General features: G+C 37.4%; 1 protein-coding gene across 7 annotated transcripts in view; it reads left to right on the plus strand.

Moving 5' to 3' along the window:
* The window catches only part of VPS13B (vacuolar protein sorting 13 homolog B), a 746,502-nt gene that overhangs the window by 581,591 nt on the left and 145,783 nt on the right, over positions 1-19,128 (plus strand). For 6 of the 7 annotated variants that reach the window (XM_025870900.2, XM_073893015.1, XM_073893017.1 and 3 more), the window contains 2 exons: positions 615-1,010; positions 18,616-18,818. In XM_025870900.2, the coding sequence (XP_025726685.1) occupies positions 615-1,010; positions 18,616-18,818 (599 nt within the window). The remainder of the gene's footprint in view (positions 1-614; positions 1,011-18,615; positions 18,819-19,128) is intronic. The other variant, XM_073893019.1, reaches the window with a different exon arrangement.

Consider the following 19,128-nt stretch of genomic DNA (forward strand, 5'->3'; position numbering starts at 1 on the left):
ATAAGGACAACATCTGGTATATGGTACATATAAAATGGACTGTGGGTTTTAAGAGATCTCTGTGTACATATGTTACATTGGATGGGGTGTTTAAATGTCTTCGAATGCGGAATGTAGGCCACAAAGGGGAAACAAACCTTCTCTGCATATACTTGATCAGAGAATGAAGTAGGGCAGGCTACTTCAATTAGTCAGTTGGACAGATATTTATTGACACCAGTATTTGTGTCAAACATTGTGCTAGATACTAGGGGAAGTCCTTTTACCTTGGAAGAAAGAATGCCAGTTCCAGTAACAAACTAAAATAGCTGCTTAAGTCTGTCTCAGAGTGGGAGGGCAGAAATAGATGTCCATGCATGGCCTTCACTCTGTCAGGACAGTCACATGGATTGAGACAGGAAGGTAGGCACGTAAGTAGTCCAGGGAAAGTGTTCCTTCAAGTAACTACGTGGAAAGATCAGTTAGGTGATGAATAAAAGAGTTATAACACCTGGCATCCTAATGAGACCACCGTACAAGTGTAGGGAGACTTAAATAGGAGCTCGACAGGGAAGTAAGGGCTTATATTCAATGACAGAGCTTCAGTACTTTTCTTATCTGTTTCAATTATATAGCAGACATCAACTTGGACATATCAAAGCCTTTGAAAGCAAACCTGAGTTTTACCAAGTTGGATCAGATAAACAATTTATTAAAGAAGATAAGAAGTGCACACAGCAAAGAGACTTCAGCCCCTTCGGATACCACGCTGAATAAGGATGAGTTTCCAACCTCAAAATGTTACCGTGGAAAGTTGTCAAAACCTAAGGTTCACGGTGATGGAGCACAGAAGATTCCATTTCAAGAAAACATGTGGAGAACTGTTTCTTGCTTTCAAAAAATTTCTGTCCATACTACTCAGATTGTGGTCTCCATGGAAACTGTCCCCCATCCTAGTAAACCATGCCTATTAGCATCTTTATCAACCCTCAGTGGAAGCCTTAATGTCAAAGCAGCACAAAAAGTACCTGGTAAGTCACAGAAAGGGGGGGAGGGAGATAATAATATGATTTGTTTGCATCTGAAAATGCATAATTTTGAAGATTCATATTATGTAGAGGTTAAAAGTTTTAAGGACCATTACAGATGGGGACGTTTCTGATTTGTGACCTTATTTTAAGAGGTAATTTTATAACAAATACTTTGAACTAAATATTTTAACACTCTAAATGAAACTGTTGGTATCCATCTCTTCGGGCATGTTCCTACAGATGTCTGTAAAATCATCCACTTCTAAATTCCTTTTTACCTAAAATAGCTTAGTGGAACAGTGGAGTATCAAGGTTTTCTTTTTCCCATATCTTTTTTTAAATTTTTTATTGTTATGTTAATCACCATACATTACATCATTAGTTTTTGATGCAGTGTTCCATGATTCATTATTTGCGTATAACACCCAGTGCTCCATACAGAGCGTGCCCTCTTTAATACCCATCACCAGGCTAACCCATCCCCCCACCCCCTCCCCTCTAGAACCCTCAGTTTGTTTTGCAGAGTCCATCGTCTCTCATGGTTCGTCTCCCCCTCCGATTTCCCCCCCTTCATTCTCACAGATCTGTACCTCTGAAACAAATAATACAGTATGTGTTAAAAAAAAAAAAAGAAGAAGAAGAGGAAGATAGCAGGAGGGGAAGAATGGAGTATCAAGTTTTGTGAACCCTTAGAGCAGTGCTTCTCGAAGCATGCTCTCAGAACCAACAGCATCAGCATCACCTAGGAACTCGTTAGAAATGCCAGGGTTCAGACCCTCCCCCTGACCTACTGAATCAACAGCTGTGGGCATGGAGCCCAGAAATCTGTGTTCCAAAAGCTCTGCAGATGATTCTGATGCACTGTATTAAGCCACTGGTCACAATTTATTTAAAAAGAAATTATTCAGGTGGCAAGTCTGCTACGCAAAGTGTAGCAAAAACCAAGGTTCAATTTGGCAGGGACAGTGCCACTGACCGAGCCAGCAGTACCTGGCAGACGAAGGCTACGCTTCGGGACATAGCCTAGCAAAGGGTGGTGAGGACCCTGCAAACTGGATGGCATCGATGGGTGGGGAGGTGAGAAATTAACCGGCAATGACATCCACATTTTTCTCTTTTGTTACCATGACTGAAGTGTTAATGTGCTTTTTCACACTGGAGAAGGGTAAGCAGAAGGAATGGGAAGAGGGGAAGAGAAAAGGCAAGGTACCGGTGGGAAGTAACAGTTTTCAGTCACAGAACCTGCTGCTGTTTGGAGTTCAGGGCACAGTGCCAGAAATTATACTTTGAAAAGTAAAAGTAGCAAAAGGAAACATTTTTTTCCACTTTAATTTGCAGGAAAGAATTGGGGCTAGAGGGATAGTGTAGGGGATAAAGTAAATCCTGAAACTCTATGCAACTTAGTTGCTTACTAAAAAGTAGGTAAGTGGCAGCTGGAGACTCCCTGGAACTTAATTCCATGTAGCCAGTTTGGGCACAGTAGTTTAAGAGATAAAGGAAAAGTTTTATGGTTGAGAAGTATGAGTTTTGGGCCAAAAAGTAGATGATTTATTTCTTTCTCACCAGAAATATTTGTGACGAAGCCAGCTAAAAGCACTGTATTTTTTTTTATTGTCTTAAAAGTTAGAAATGAAAAATGCAAGGTCCGTGGGACATGAAAGACTGTGAAGCACTGGAGGTTACTTACAGTGTCTGATTTATCCACAAATAGATTGCAACCCAGACAACACTGGCTGGTTCCCACGCCTTTCCAGTTGTACCTTCATCATAGCAGGGAAAGGTTAGGACACAGAGGGAAACAATTTAAGTGGACTGTCCTCAATTCTAGGTCCTTTTCTGTCTTGTTTTATTCATTTGCTACTCATATTTTACCCACTCTTAATAGTATCTGTCCTCAGTAAACATCTCTATAATGTCGTTAAAATCCTCTCCCTGAGCTCCACAAGATAGTGGACTCATTCTGCTTTTGTAACTTTTTTTCTCCCCCCTTCATCCTGGAAAAACTACATACCCCTATCTCTTTTACAATTATGCCCTTCAATCTAGTTAAACACAGAAATAGAAACTATAGCTCCTACAAAGACATTCTTTATACAAGTCTAATGTGTAGTGTCCAACAAACGTTCTCAAGTAGTTACTTGTGTCAACAAATCAAATTGAAGTTTGCTATTTAATAGGAACAATTTTATTATGAGAACATAATGAATGCCAAATCTGTTCTCTGCATTTCTCCTTCATGCAGCAGCATGCTCAGTTTAAGAAGATAACGTTAGCAAACTAATCACTAATTATAATCAAATAAAATAAGATTGTGTTAAGTTCTAGTTATTGCTGATGGCTGATTTCTGGGAAATTATAATTGAGAGATTATTACATATTTTTCAAAAATTAATGTATAGCTAAGCAAAACTTTTTAAAAGCTAAATATCATTTTTTAAGCTTTGAACATTAATTTCATTATATAGTTGAATATCTTAAAAAGTCATGCTTTGCAGCCTGGATGAAATATACTCAAATATATATGCAAGGTATATTTTTGATGAGTGGTAAAAGTATCCCTCACCCCCCCCAAAAAAAACCCTCCTACCAGTAGTTATATTTCTTTTCTTATTATGCAAGTGACATCGTTCTTCATTGAACTAAACTTTTTTATAGTGTATCTTTGAGCTCAACAGAGTTAATGTCAGATTTTTATAGTTTGAATCTAATACAGAAATACCTAACTGTGTCTTTGATTTTACAGTTTATGTAACTATTGTGACCCATCTGCAGCAGCTGCACTTTTCAAATTATTTGCTGAACCAAATTGAGCACAGTGACAAAAGTAGTCATTTCAGATGTACTATTAAACAGAGAGAGAAAAAGGAGCATTGCCTTGGTACAGTATAGCCATCTGCTGTACAGATGTTATTGTATAGAATGACTTAAGATAAAATAATTGTAGAAAATTTTCATTAAAACCTCAACAATTTGCACTTGTTTATGCGAATCTGCATAACTCCCCAATGAGACAACACACTTGGGGTTTCTTTGGTTCTCACTCACTTTCTCTTTGATCCTTTTTGATGTGCTGACTTTAATAAACACAGTCAAAAACACTGCAAAAACATCATGGAAAAAACTACAAAGGAACAATTATAGCAGCAGAAACTACTCTAATCCCTAACTTACGCAAGCTATTTTTAGTGAAATATTTTTTTTAACACTCTTTATGTGACAATGTTATATAAACAGGGTAAAACAGTCCTTTCCAGATGAGTTTTAATTTAGGAGCTGAAATAGATTTGTAATGCCAGAGGAATCTTATGTTCTAAGTAAAATTTAGAGAAACACAATGGGGAATGTGTTGTAGGCATGTTTCCTCACTTCTGAAGGGTACAAAAAATGTTTGAGTCCATCTAAGGATTGTATTTTTTATCATCTAAACTGTCATAAGCTTATGGGAAGAGTATGGGGAAAAGGAGTAACAAGAGCATGAAAGGGGAAAGTTAATCTTCTTCCCAACACATTGACAATACACTTAAATCTAGGACGTTTTCCTATTCGTTTACTGGTTTCTGCAACAAAATATGTACAAATTATTCACTAAAATGTTCTCATCATTTGAAACAAAATGAAATGGTTAAATATTTTCAATTTAAAAAAGAAAAGAAATCCACAAGTTCTTCTTAGCCTTCTGTACTATCCTGTGACCCTAAACTATGAGAGTTTCAAGGGACTTGATTTCTTTCCTACTTCTACTCTGCAGATGCTAGTGTAACAGTGACTTATAATAACCTAACTCGTATTTCTGCTAGAATACTTATGTTCTCCCATATGTCTTTGGTAAAATGGCTCTGAAGTTCTGATTTTAGTAGACGTAATGCTTAGTTTTTTTTCAGTTGGCAAACAATACTGAGAAAAAAAACAAAATGAATCTCATTTAGAGATTCTATCTTATTTTCTGAAACATTTTAAGGCTTGGTAGTATTTCTTTTGCTCTCTATTAAATCCATCCCATTCTATAGTGTGTTCTTTTTAAAAACAACGCCCTTCCCCCCACCTACACACATAATACAATCTTTTTTTTTTGTCGTTTGAAGTATGTCGTTTTGGAGAAACCATAAGTATGTAGCTATAAATTGTGAACGCAGTGTAGCATTTTCCATAGGCAGGGTGGGGAGTGAGCTGCAGACTTTCGCTCCCCTTGTCAGAGTAAATCATGGCTCTATTAGGGCGGCACTCCTTAGATTTTGGCAAATGAGGGTACACAATTCAGGCTGTGAAATGGCTATTCTTTAGGCTGCCTTGCTCTTGCTCAGGGACGCTTAGATTAGCGGGCTCCATGTAGATAAGGAAAAGGGAAATGGGATATGAACAAGTTCAGTGGCACAAAGGGTTGGGAGAAGAGCCTAAGTGAGGCCATCTTGGTTTGCATTTTAGTCAGAATTTGGGGAAAAGTTGCAAGGATCCTCTGTCCATAGGCACTTAGGGGACTTGTCATCGTGGCAGAAAACAATGACTTGAACTCCTGGTCAAAGAGCTGTCATTTTAAATAACTTTCACTACCCCAGCCTCTGTCATCCAGATGCACTTACCTGTGTGTATAAACAGAAATAGAAAGACAGCACATGCACATTATTTTTCACATAGAGGAATGCCTCTTCTCGTGTTCACCAAATTCAAGACCCATAAAACATAAAGAACCTAAAGTTCCTTTTCGTGTACTGAAAAGTGAAACCCGGTCATTAATTGATCCAAAGTGGAGCTCCAGCTTTTCATTCCACAGCTAACTGGATCTCCTGAGGAAAATCTCTCAAGGTGTTGTCATAGCTGTTGGATGCGGCAGAAATGCAAGTAAGCCTAAGGGGAAATAAAACATTAAATTAGATATGACTACCTAAAATAATATGTCGCAATAGCCAGCCATTTACAACACCCCAAAGACTTTCGTTACTTTTAGAAAGAAACAGCTTCTCTTTCCAATGCCTGAACAATAGGAAATGAATTCTTTGACAATTAAAGCCAGAGGACAAACTTAACTTTCAAGCCGCCACCGAGGACTGAAATGGAAGTACAGCTTGTGGACCACTATACAGATCACTAACAAACCTTAATGAATATTGGGTGTGGGCATCAGGGTCCTGTCATTTTTGACACTATGTCCCAAGTAGCTTAAACCCAACACTCAAGGAAAGGTGGAGACCTCATTGGGTCTGTAACATCTGGGATTTTATTTGTCATTTTGGCATACCCTGCAAGCGCAAAAGAAAGAGTAAAAGGGGATTATCTTGACAATGAAATGAGTTACTGAATCTTGTGATAATGAAAAGCAGAAGAATTCTAATGCCTTTCTATAGTCCCTGAGGTAGAGGTGCGTTTATAGTTTTGCAGAAGTAAAATGGAGGCAGGCAGAACAGATGGCCTAGAGTCCGTGAAACCTGACACCCCTCACCTCACAACTGAGTACCACTATTAATCCTGGTCAGATTCCCTCTTATTACTTTATAACAAGGTTCAAAGTTGCTACTGATGAACTGGCGTGTCCCTCTTGTTTTACTCTTAAATTATCTATAGATTACGGATTCTTTTCAACAGTGATATTTTTCTGTATATACTGATGTACTATTGAGACATTCAAAAGAAGTAGAATAGGAAGTTCTAAAAATTAAACGGGAAATAAGGAGAAAAAAGTAAAATTCTCGTTACTTTTTTCAAAATAATGTTTCGTATTATTTCTCTAATATTGTGGGAAATAAAAACCATAAATGTATAAGATGCTCTCTTGGGGAGTAATTCTCTTGTCCTCTTCTCAGAAATCGCATGCAGTGGAGAAGAAATCCCACCATGCAAATTTTATTCTCCTTGTTGTAATTGTTACATGCAATAATATATAATTAGCTGGAATTTTGGATAATAATAGGCAGCGTTATCTTAGATCTTTCTTCACACCCTTAGAAAGAAAGGTAACAGATTAAGAATGTTTGATGTTTAAAAAAACAAAACAAAACCCTGGGAGATAAATGCTGTTCAGACACGTTTACACCGTTACTTACTCTTTTGTTTAACCCAATTATATTAATACAGTCTTCTACATCTTTCATTTGGGATACTTAAATTTTTCTGTTTTAAAAAGCTTTGTGCATTTTTTAAAAATGTCTGTTTTGTGATTATTATTCTTCACATCCATTTTTTGTTTTAGTGCTAGGTGGTTACTATAGCTGCTTTGGATTCCAATGGGAAACCTTTAAAATACATAGGATAGTTACTTTAGAAATGAAGAAGATAACCGCTGGATTGAATTGCTAATGTGTTAAAAATCATCTAATAAGCAACCAGCTTCGGATGTCGAGCACTGTCATGTGCTCTGGTGTAGCGAACATTGTGTACCTGCCCAGCCTTTCGTAGAGGGAGATGAGCTCATCTCCGAGAGATAACCATCTCTGACTTTTTCTTCTGATTCATCATCGACCTGAACTCCATTTGAACCTTGTTAGACAAAAAACAAGCAGAATTCCTGGCCCAAACTATAAAATATAATTAAGCCCTTTTGAAATGATGTGTAAAAGAACATTGCTGTACCCCCACTTATAACCACTACCACCACCACAACCAATAAAGTTAAATCAAGCACTGCCTGTAATGGATTAAAATAATAAATGTTCCTGGATTTCAGTGTTTGAAGTACTTGAAGAAAACAGGCTCCCAGCAGCCCGGGTAGCTGAATGCAGGAGAGACATTTATTAATGACGAGTTCAAGGATTTGGCCTGTTTAAGATCATTACTTTCTGTTTACCGTGTGTTACACATCTTTTATATTTTTTACACAGCCCACATGTGTCCACATGCAATAATGAAAGCTTTTTTTTCCAACAAAAGAATTGTTAATTGTGTAAATATGGTTCTCTTGGGGAATGTGAAGTCTTCACAGGACTTGCTCCCTTCTAATGAGAAATCCAGTACAAGTATACTCTTCCAAGTATATCCACCTTCAATCTTGTCTCTAGCTGTATTGGTCTAGTTCTTCCTATTGTTTTTAGTTACCAAATTCTAAACTTAATCTAGACTACTAGAAAACTTTGGCCTTAGGTTAGATATTTTAGAATTGTGTCCCATTGCAGTGGACTTTGTGTATCTTAAGTACCATAGGAAAAAAAATGCTTTTTATTTCTTCTAGTTTTAACAAAGGTATGATAAAGAACGATTTCTCTAGTTTTAGATACATTTGGAAAGGGGGAAGGGCAACTGATAAAAATTTCCCACATATACCTATTTAAAACAATGTTCCATGGGCAGGAGAAAAAAGGGCCTTTGAGACAACAAAAATGCTATCAGTTGACATAAAGATATCTCACTGCAGAGTGCTGTTAGGGAAGAAAGTTTCCAGTCCTTGTAATTAAGTACTGGAGCTCTCAGCAGCTTCTCCTCTGCATCTTAATGGTAGCACCTTATAGGTTAGTATTAGGTGAAATGGACAAGAATTATTGTAGCCCTCCGTGCTGGGGCTGTGGAAAAAGGAAGATTAGGAGTAAATCTCTCTCCCCCGCTCTACTGAATTTGTGACGGCATTTAGTTTTGCCTGTGGTCACAGCAAATTGCCCTCTCATCCACATAAGCCATGAGTAGGCTATTTGCTAGGAAAATTTCTGGCAAAGCAACGTCATCAGTAATGAGTGACTGAGGACATGTCTTAGATGTTCTTTTACTCTCTGGCTGGGCCTCTGGACCTGTAGGCTGTGTTGGCATAACATACCGAGGCCATGCAAGACAGCTGGGGACAGGAAAAAGCATTTATTCACAAACCTGTTGCCAACTGGAAAAATGAAATTACTAAGAGCTAACTAATAGCAGTAGATTTTATAGAACAACCTGGTGCTGGAAGGAGGCAGACAGAATCTGAATTCTAGCCTTGCTACTTACTGGCAGTTGATGGTGGTAAAAGTTACAACACAGCTCATTTCCAAAATGAAGGCAAAAATACTTAATTCACAGGCCTGTTGAAAGGATTAAGTGAGATAATGTACTCAGAGTACCCTACACATTCCTTGGCACAGATTTATTAAATTCCTCAATAAATATTGGTCTTTTTTGTATCTTCCCCCGCTTCCCTCTCCCAGTACCACATGAATGGTGAAGTCATAGGTCACTAAATCTCCAAGTTGAAAGTTATCTTACAGATCATCCTTTTCTTTATCGAGAACCCTTTTTTATCTTTTTCTCTCATAGATCTCATGATCCAAACACACTGCATTTAGGATGAGGTAGCTAACATAACTACACCAACTCGATATGACTGTAACCAAAAAAAAAAGTTTACTGCACCTCCGAGCCTGTTTCAGATAGATTCATGATTTCTTTTGGGCTCTTTGAAATATTTTTTTTTGAAGATTTTATTTATTTATTTGACAGAGAAAGAGACAGCAAGAGAGGGAACACAAGCAGGGGGAGTGGGAGAGGGAGAAGCAGGCTTCCCGCGGAGCAGGGAGCCCTATGCGGGGCTCGATCCCAGCACCCTGGGATCATGACCTGAGCCTAAGGCAGCTGCTTAATGACCGAGCCACCCAGGCACCCCAGGGCTCTTTGAAATATTGAAAATACCTCATGAACCACCATTATTATGTGGAACTCTCTCAGGTCAAAGAACCCTGGATTGAGACCCACTGAACTAGTCCTAACTCCCCCCTTGAGCTAAGGGTGGAAGATTAAGTGATTTGCCCAGGGATATTCTGAGATGGAGTGAAGACTGTAACACGTCCCCTGGCTTTTGATTGGTCTGTTATTACCAGTCTTAAAACACCTGGATTATGCAGATCAAGACCAATTTCTAAGCGGCTGTAGTAAATTATTAAGCAAGTCATTTTGCTTTCAACACTGTTTGAGTAAGTTTAAACCAATTCTTCCATCCATGTAACTTACTTTAAAAAAAAAAAATTGATTCACAGCAGTTTCCTCATGTAATTAACCAGCTACTGTATTCCTCTAAGAAACTTTTGAAGTGTGTATTTACTGTTGTTCCTTCCTCGGTGAGGTTGCCATACACTTTCCAGTATGCACAGTCAGATCTGCCAGTCAGCTTTTTTTTTTTTTTTTTCCAGTCAGCTTTAAAAAAAAAAAAAAAAAAAAATGGCCACATGGTCCAATCAAGTTTTATTTTTCTAATAAACTGACACAACTGTGAAAACAGTGAGCATGGTGGCAGTTGGAGAGGAAGAAAGAGGCAAAATTTATCCTCCATTACCCTTTGGTATTTTTAGTTTAGTTTTTCTAGAATCTGAGTTCTAAAACATTTCTCAGAAAATACCTCTCCCAGACAAAGGCCAAGTAAAAATAGCTAACTCGTAGACATTTTTGTCTTTGATGAGTAATTCCCCCTTTATTTATGTGAAAGAAAAAAAAAAGTCCCATTCTTCTTACTTGTCATTTTATTATGGTCAAAAGAGGTTTGGGTTAGAGCGGTGGGGGTTGGGGGAAAGGCTTTTATTCATCAGTGAGGACTGGGTGAGAGTAGATGGGGATTGGAAACCCCACCCATGACAAATCATCAGATGGGATGGGATACATGTTAGCAAGGGGACCACCCGGTTGGGCTCTCATTTTGATGGCTAGACTTTGTAGTAAATTTGTTCAAGAGCACCAGCATCCCTTTCAACATACATGTAGTTCTCTGACAGCTTTGTTATGTTCTGTTCCATATATTAATCTTAGGCTATATTTTAGTTTACTATATTAATAGGTAACAAATACATAGGCATATTATAAAACAGAATGTAATTAAATACAATCTGGTCAACTTACGTATTCTGTTGGGGGGGAGCAAGGTTTGTTTATTTTGTTCATGGTTAAAATACCCAAATACCATTTTTTATGTACTTTAACATAATTAGTTGAAGGAACTAGAAATGAGAAGAGTTCTAATCTCTTTATGAACCATACTTAGAAAAATTTTTTCTGGCCATCTGGTTATTTATGGTCATCTTTTTATGGATCATCTCTTCATAGATCCTTATAAAAATTGTTTTCTTCCTCGCTTTTTGAGGCACCCAGATGCTTCACTGTTATGCAAATTGACCTGTAGATGTATCTAACCCATGCTTGCTGATTTTCTAGTAGCCTTAGATTATTTCCAGCTGTATAAAAAAATACCTGGATGTGTTTTGCTAGCACATGTCATCACTGAGTACTCTTGCTCATGACATACAGAAGCCCTGATTCAGATTGCATTTTGCACAGTCAGCATGTAGAGAATAGGAGCCTTACCAAATGTCTAGTAGAGACTGACAATGTAGGGCTGGCAGCATTTTGTAAACATTCTCCAAAACAAGTGGTTTGCATTTATTAGTCTTCCGAAGAAGTATTTTAAAGGTCATGAAACTACTTGTTCCTTGAACTAAATTTTTACACTCAATGAAAAGTATGTCAGTATGCAAACCAAGCAAGATTATTTCTGTTTATCATACCAGTTGTTTCTGAAATTGCTTCTCAATGTTGTTACACCTCATTTAGTTTAATTAAATATCTGCCATTAGTTTGCTAGGGCTGAAATTAAAAATATAAACAGATTTTTGAAAGAGGCCAATGGAAAAATCAGAAAAGCATTCTGTTGAATGGGAAGGAAGTAGAAGAGGTTATATACTTGGTCGAGCACACAATTGCTAAATGCAGTGTGGGGTCCTGGGTTGGATCCTGGAACAGGAAAGGGACATGCGGGGAGTAATGTGAAATTCAAATAAGGTCTATAAATTAGTTAGGAGTACTGAGGTTAATTTACTGGCTTTGGAGAATCATACTATAGCTTACGTAAGTTGTTAACTTTAAGGGAAGCTGAGTAAAGGGTATCAACTTTGCTCTAAAAGCCTATTATTATTTCAAAGTTAAAAGATTTAAAAAATGACCTGATAAATGTTTGAGTAACTTTAATAATATTCATACTTTAAAAGTTTAAGTGACCGTTTAAAATCTTACACTTCCACAGCATATTTAATTTTTTTTCTTCTCTCCATATTATTTTTGGAAATTTAGGGGGGAAATGAACAGTTCAGAAAATATAAAGGATACCACATCAAACACCTGTATATTCGCCTGCTAGAACAAATGTAAACATATCGTCATATTTGCAGTATGCACACACATGTGCAGATACACACCGAGACAAAATGTCACAAAATCACTTGGCCTTTTCCACCGCTGAGCAGATAGTTCTTTATAGTTTTTACATGTAGTAATTTTATCCAACAGTACATCAGTAGTCCACTAGGAAGGAGAGTAACACATTCCTTAATGCACTTTCTGTTGCCATTTATACCAGATTTGAAATGTGTAAGTATCTAGTTTACATGAACTCTGAGTGTTCTCCGTGGGTGTGTGTGGTGATACATAAAACAAGATTCATTTCATCCCAAGGAAGGTATTTAGCGTGTTTCCGGATGAAAAAACAAAAAGGAGAGGATGACGTCCCGTAGGCTAGCTTCTCACGAAGTAAAAGAAAGGGAAAAGGAAAATCAATAACCCTGTCATGGGTCCCAGGGATTATTTTCATATTTTGTGGTAAAAGGTGAAGTTTGGTTTACCATTTATAAATGACCCTTTGTGAAATTCATCACCACTCTTTATTATTAAGTGATCATCATAATCTCTTACTACTGGTCATTTACGCCAAGATTAAAACCACTTGAACTAACATGTTTTTCTATTATTTTGTTGTAGCTTTTTTTTTAAAAACGTAGCAGGAAGTGTTCAAAAGGAAACAGAGACTCTAATTTAAACTTAAAAGCTGGTACTTGTGGGTGAACTTTTCTGTGGTGGCACCAATAACCCGGAACCCTTCAGTGAGGAGCAATGCCACAGCTGGTGTGTGTAATCAGTGTGGTGGGCCAATGGGCACATGCGGATGGGTTAAGTCAGTTGCCTCAAAAGTGAACCACAGAAGAACAGAGAAGGGGGCAGAAGGGACCAAGCAGGGCACACTTATGTCTGTGCCTTTGGGCAGGGCCTGTTCTGTGTCCTCACTGCTAGCACGAGCATCTTCAATTCTCAGTGTCACCTGTGTGTTTAAACAAGTCCATGATCAATGCTGGTGGACCTGAGACAGAATCAAGTACAAACTGTAAATGGATGACAAAGGTGTAAGAAGAGAGTGAGGAATAGGCTGTTGGGGAAAAGAAAGGAGAAAAATGAAGAGCGACTTACATATAGGTACACAAATACTTGATTAGAATGAAAGAATTAACAGCACAAAGAAGAATACAAAGCAAAAAAAATAGATTTGTTTGATAGTAGGGAAGTATCCATGTTTTTTAGCAGTTCATTTGCTTAACAGAGTCAGTATTACAAACGCTGTTGGTTGTTTTTTCCCCTCTAGTACTTCCTTATATCTCAGAACTTGAGGATGATAAATTGCCAAGGAAAAATCTGGTTTGAGGAGAAAAAATTGCAAATTATTTACTTTACCCAGTATATAGTAGATAACCGGTAAATGTTGGTTGAATAGTGAATGCATGCATGTATAAATATCAAGGTGGAGGTTATCACAGAGATCCAGAAGCCTTACAGGTAGATAGAGGCATGGGAGTAGCACTTTCTTAAGAAATTAGGCATGGTTATGAGTACTATCGAAAGAAATTGTCCTTAAAGCCATGAGAGTAGAGAAATCCACTGGAATAAGAGATTGGGATGAGAGGAAAGAATAGAAGACTGTGGGTTCCCTTAGCAGTCCATTTACTTAGAGACTGTGTTTCATTTGGGATGCTTTAGGTTGTAAATGACAGAAAATCCAACCTAAGCTGATTTAAGCAGTCTCATGTAGGTGAAAAGCTTAGGACCGGTGCTGTCCTTAGGCATGGCAGAATCCAGTAGATCTCTCTTCTGTGTTACATAGCTTCTGCCTCAGACCCCACATGGGGGCTCCTAGCAGCTCCAGTGCCTTCATTTTCTTAACTTCAAAGCCAGGGAGCAAGAGGAAAGGCCACTTTCCTCATTGGTATTACTGTACCTCATTGGTTTGCATTGAATCTCATGCTCATCCCTGAGCCAAATCAAACTCCAGAGAGTATCAAACATGAAAATCAAAGTCTGGCAACTTTCCAGCCCTACTAGCCTGCTTTCTGGCAAAGCATAGATTCTATTATTGCTGAAATAAAGCTAAAGCTAGAACAGTGCCTGCCTCCATTGTAAGGTCTCTGTATCTCAGGTACATTTTGCCTCCTCCTACCCTCCTCAATACACACCTGAGTCTGGCTGGCTTTCTTCTTCTTGTTGCAGACTCCCAGGTGTTGGCCCAACCATTGGCTTCCTACTTCTTGGGCCACTTTTCTGAGATTACAGCCCCGAACTTTATCTTTATTCTCGCACGAATTCTAGGTATCCCATTGTCTCTACCCAAGCAAAAAAGAACAGGATTTGTATGACAGCAGTGAAGTGTTTGTGTGTTTAACAGGGTATGCAGTGACACAAAAGCTGTCAATATTTCTATACTTGTTTGTAATAATTCAACAAGTTTAGAATTTTTTCTCACCCCAGGCAATAAATACTTATAATTGTATAACTTTAGGGAATTAAGAAAAGCCTTCCATCAGCCCTACTTAAGTTCTTCTTTGAGGGGCACCTGGGTGGCTCAGTCATTAGGAGTCTGCCTTCAGCTCAGGTCATGATCCCAGGGTCCTGGGATCGAGCCCCGCATCGGGCTCCCTGCTCGGCGGGAAGCCTGCTTCTCCCTCTCCCACTCGCCTTGCTTGTGTTCCCTCTCTCTGTGTGTCTCTCTCAAATAAATAAAATCTTTTTTAAAAAAAGTTCTTCTTTGAGAAGAGATAGGCACTTTCTGTGGAATATAGACAAGATATAATGATGTAAATTTTGTCATTCCAGTACTAGGATTTTTTTTAAGCAAACCTCAGAAACTAATTTAGACAGTACAATATCAGTATTTTGAGTAGTTCCTGCATAGTAGAAATATCTAGTAAGTTCCAAATTCTGTATGTATTAAGTTACTTCTACAAAGATTTTATCATATGCTTACAAATATCTTTGTATAGATGAAATCTGTTATAGAGTGAGAAAGGTAATCATCTTCATCTGTATGCTGTAGACAAAATGTTGTCAAGCCCATTCTTAACAAAACTCCTAGAGATAAATATTAGCCCTTTCTTTTGATAGTCTTTTCTTTGATAATTACCTTTGCTCTCATGAAGTTGTCCTTTATGTCTGTCTTAGTTCTTCTGCTTTAATTTTCACCACTTCAAAGTGATATTTTAGGAATGATTAGAAATCAGCACATAGAAGAGGTGTTCAGCAGGTTTCTCACTGTTACAGGAAGATGTACAAATAAGGAAAGGGGGAAGGCTAGAAACCACTCTGTGGTGCTGGATTAGAACCAGAGGTATCAGTATGAATTCATGATTTTTAATATATGTTCTGATGGGTAGGTAAAGAAATATAGATGCATACATAAACATGGGTGGTTTATATACATAGGCTCCTTAGCCCCCTCTGCTGAGAAGGCCTAGAAGCAGTGACACCCTAGTAGCAATGAGCATACTTACCACCTAGATTTGGTTTTCTAGAGAAATGACTGATGCCATAGATGAGATGGGAAAAATACAGGATAAGCCTAATATATCTTTTATGGCCAAAAAGTAAAGAAGTTCTCAAAAAATGTTGGGGGTATATCAAAAGGACACAGGACCCAACTTGAAGGGGTTCTCAATGCCCAGAGCTGGTTCAGTGGAAGCAACAAAGTAAATGATAGTACTAGATTATAATCCATAAAATAAAATAAATACCTGTGAGTCCATACACATACAAATAAATAATTGAACTGATAAATGGGGTAGAAAGGACAGCTCTTTTTACCACAGAATGCTAATTAATTAATGTAGAAGAATAAGAAAAGTGGAAAATCAACATGTTCATACACCACAGTCATAATCATTGCAGGCAAGAACCACTGATGGATGCTAAAACATTAGCAGGTAAAAGTTTTATGTAAAAGAGGATACTTGCATGATCTTCATATATCTCCCCCACAAGATACTTGTTATTTTCAAAAGAAAAAATAGCAATTTTACAGTGGCAGACACCACTTTAGCCATGTGATCAGAGTTAATATTGCCAGCATTAAAACATCAGTATCCCATACCCCAATATATGATAACACGGAGAAGGGCATCACTCCTCTGGGATTCTTGCCAAAAATGTATAACTTCATTCTAGTGAGAAAACATCAGATACATTGAGAGACATTCCGCAAAGTAATTGGCCTCAAGAACATCAAGGTCATTAAAGACAAAGAAAGCTGGAGGATCTGTCACAGGTTAAAGGAGACTAAGGAGATCTGCCAGCTAAATTCAGTAGGGATTCCTAGTTTGGATCCCGGACCATCAAAGGACAGGAGTGGGGAAAATAGCAAAATTTACATGAGATCTATAGATTACTTACTGGTATGGTATCAATGTCGATTTCCTGATTTCAGTATTTCTGCTATGGTTACATAGCTAGATGAGAGGTATATGGGAACTCTGTATATTTTTGCAAGTTTTAGGTGCTTCTAACATCGTTTCAAAATAGAGTTTTGTGTGATTTCTTTTAGAGGAGGGGGACTTGGAATGGAGGTCTCCTCCATCCAACCTTATTATTCTATGACACACTGATAGAATGAAGAATGGCAAAGATTTAAGCACTTTTCTGTTTTGTCTGTCAATTAAAAAATATGTTGAGACAGATGAAAGTAGGATCAGATGTTATACTGGCAATTCAGTTTGGTGGGATTTATCCTGAAGAGCTACTGTTGTGCCCAGTGCTATACTGAATAAAATGGTCTTTGCCTCCAGGATGGTCAGTCTACTAAAGCTTGAAAATGATGTGGTCTACTATTCCAATCATTTAGCTTACCAAAATCTCTCTTCCTTGATGTTTTAAAATAATGGAGATGAATAGAATGATCTAGAAATTAAGTCTTGGAATAAGAGAGCAAGAACTCCCAAAGTGGGCCCTGAGATTTTTTAAATCTGGGTCTCTGGCGAGGCAATGATAAACATTAAATGAGATAAGCAGCCTAGAAGGCCTTTGGTTATTAAGCATTTTGTGTATGAGGAACCAAAAGAATATTCACATTAAGATTACTACTAGATAATTGGGTATTTCACTGTAGGGCAGAATGAAGATGCATGTATTGGAGAATAAAGAGAAATGTAATTCTGATGTTCCCTTAATACTCATTTGCTAGATGACTGTGCTGAATCAAGCCTAAACTTTCATAATCCCATTATGAGAAATTTCTGAATAATAAATTGATATGTTTCATTTAGCAGATATTTACTGTTGAGTAGTAAATATTTCAGGTAATGTAATGCGGTTAAGTCAGGAAGTTATGACTTAAGTTCTAAACCCCATTAATGGAGATGATTTTTGATTCTTGGGTATTTGGGGACCTGTTTTTTTTTTTAATTTTCTGTTTTATTTCTTTTCTCTAAGTGAGGTGTAGTTGTGAATCAAGAAAGTTGTATAAATGAAATGGAAGTCTTAGTGCCATAATGGAGTTGAAAAAATTTATGAAACTGATTTCTGCCATCCTAAATTTTAACAAAAGTCTTAGCCCTAATTTACATGGGTGTGATGTCTTCCAGGGAAGATTAGAAGTTATCTATCTTATTTCTGTGGTAGGAGCATACAACATATATGAAGTTTCCAAGTCTCCACAGAATTGAAAAGTCAGTGTGGGTACTCTCCTTTGAAACGTGTATACTATGGGCCTAAGGTGTTTTTTAATCTTTCATCTCTTTTAAGGATCAAATATCATTAGAAAAATAAGCCATGGGCATTACAAACGCGGTCTGGTGAAATTCAATATTCACAATGACAATTCAGAATATGAGCTCCTTCGGGGAAAGTTAACCCACCACTCTAACTTTGCATCCAAATATCTTAAAGTGTGCTGTTGGTTTTATGAAAAGGTTTTGATCTACACTTCTAGTTTAAGTTCAAAAGAAAAACCTACATTTTAAAGTGTATTCCTTTTCTGGGTATATTTACTTTGAACTATAGCATATAGTTTTTCTCATAAATCTAACCTGCCACTATCTGTTTTTAAGACTTTGTAAACTTCAAGTGGTTATGATGTGTGAAGTTTGGATTAAACTAAAATTTTTAGAAAACACATGTTATATATTTTGATTGTTTTGAATTTTAACATGGGCCAGTCAAAAACTTGAGTGTCTAGCAAAATAATATACTATACTCTGTTACTATAAGAAATCACAGAAAATTGCCCTTTCCCATCATGTTAACAATAGACAAATGAAGCAGCTGTTCTTATTCTTAATGTAGTTGTTTGAAAAACTTGCACAATTTAATGAAAATGTCTCTACTCATAAAGCTTAAAATGCTCACACATGGAAAAAGTCATAATGTTTTGGCAAATATTTCTTTGTTAGGAATGTGAATGAGGCATACCTGCTTCATAACTAGAATTCTATATAAGTGTCCTAAAACCGTGGGAGGAAGCCAGCTGAAAAAGAAGGCTCTTGACAAAGGATGAATTAATGCTTTTTAAAAAATACAGATAGTTCTTGCTCAAACATACGTTTTTGACAAGGAATAATTATAACATATACCCCTCTTCTTTTTTTTTTTCCAGGTATAATTCTTGAGTCATCATTTCTACTCAGCATAAATGATTTTCTGCTTAAAACAAGTCTCAAAGAAAGAAATCGGATTCTGTTAGGACCATGCTGTGCTACTGCCAATCTGGAAGCTAAGTGGTGTAAACACAGTGGCAATCCAGGCCCAGAACAGTCCATACCAAAAATATCCATTGATTTAAGAGGAGGTCTGCTACAGGTCTGTGGGGATTGGCCACATTTTTCCCCTAAGTTTTCAACTAGCCTTTGTTCATTTTTTGAACTGTTAGACTAAATCTTGATATGGTGAGAATGAGTATTATCAGATTGATCTCTTACTAAGCTTTTTTAGCAGCTTTATTGAGAAAGAACTCACATACCACACAATTCACCTAAATAAAGTGTACGATTCAGTGGTTTTTTAGTAATTCATGAAGTTGTGTGCTCATCACTATAACCCATTTTAGAACATTCACACACACACACACACACACACACACACACACACACACACACACACACACACACAC

The sequence above is a fragment of the Callorhinus ursinus genome, unplaced genomic scaffold, assembly GCF_003265705.2.
Source record: "Callorhinus ursinus isolate GAN/ISIS: 27379988/994484 unplaced genomic scaffold, GSC_fseal_2.0 scaffold5, whole genome shotgun sequence".
Classification (NCBI taxonomy): Eukaryota; Metazoa; Chordata; class Mammalia; order Carnivora; family Otariidae; genus Callorhinus; species Callorhinus ursinus.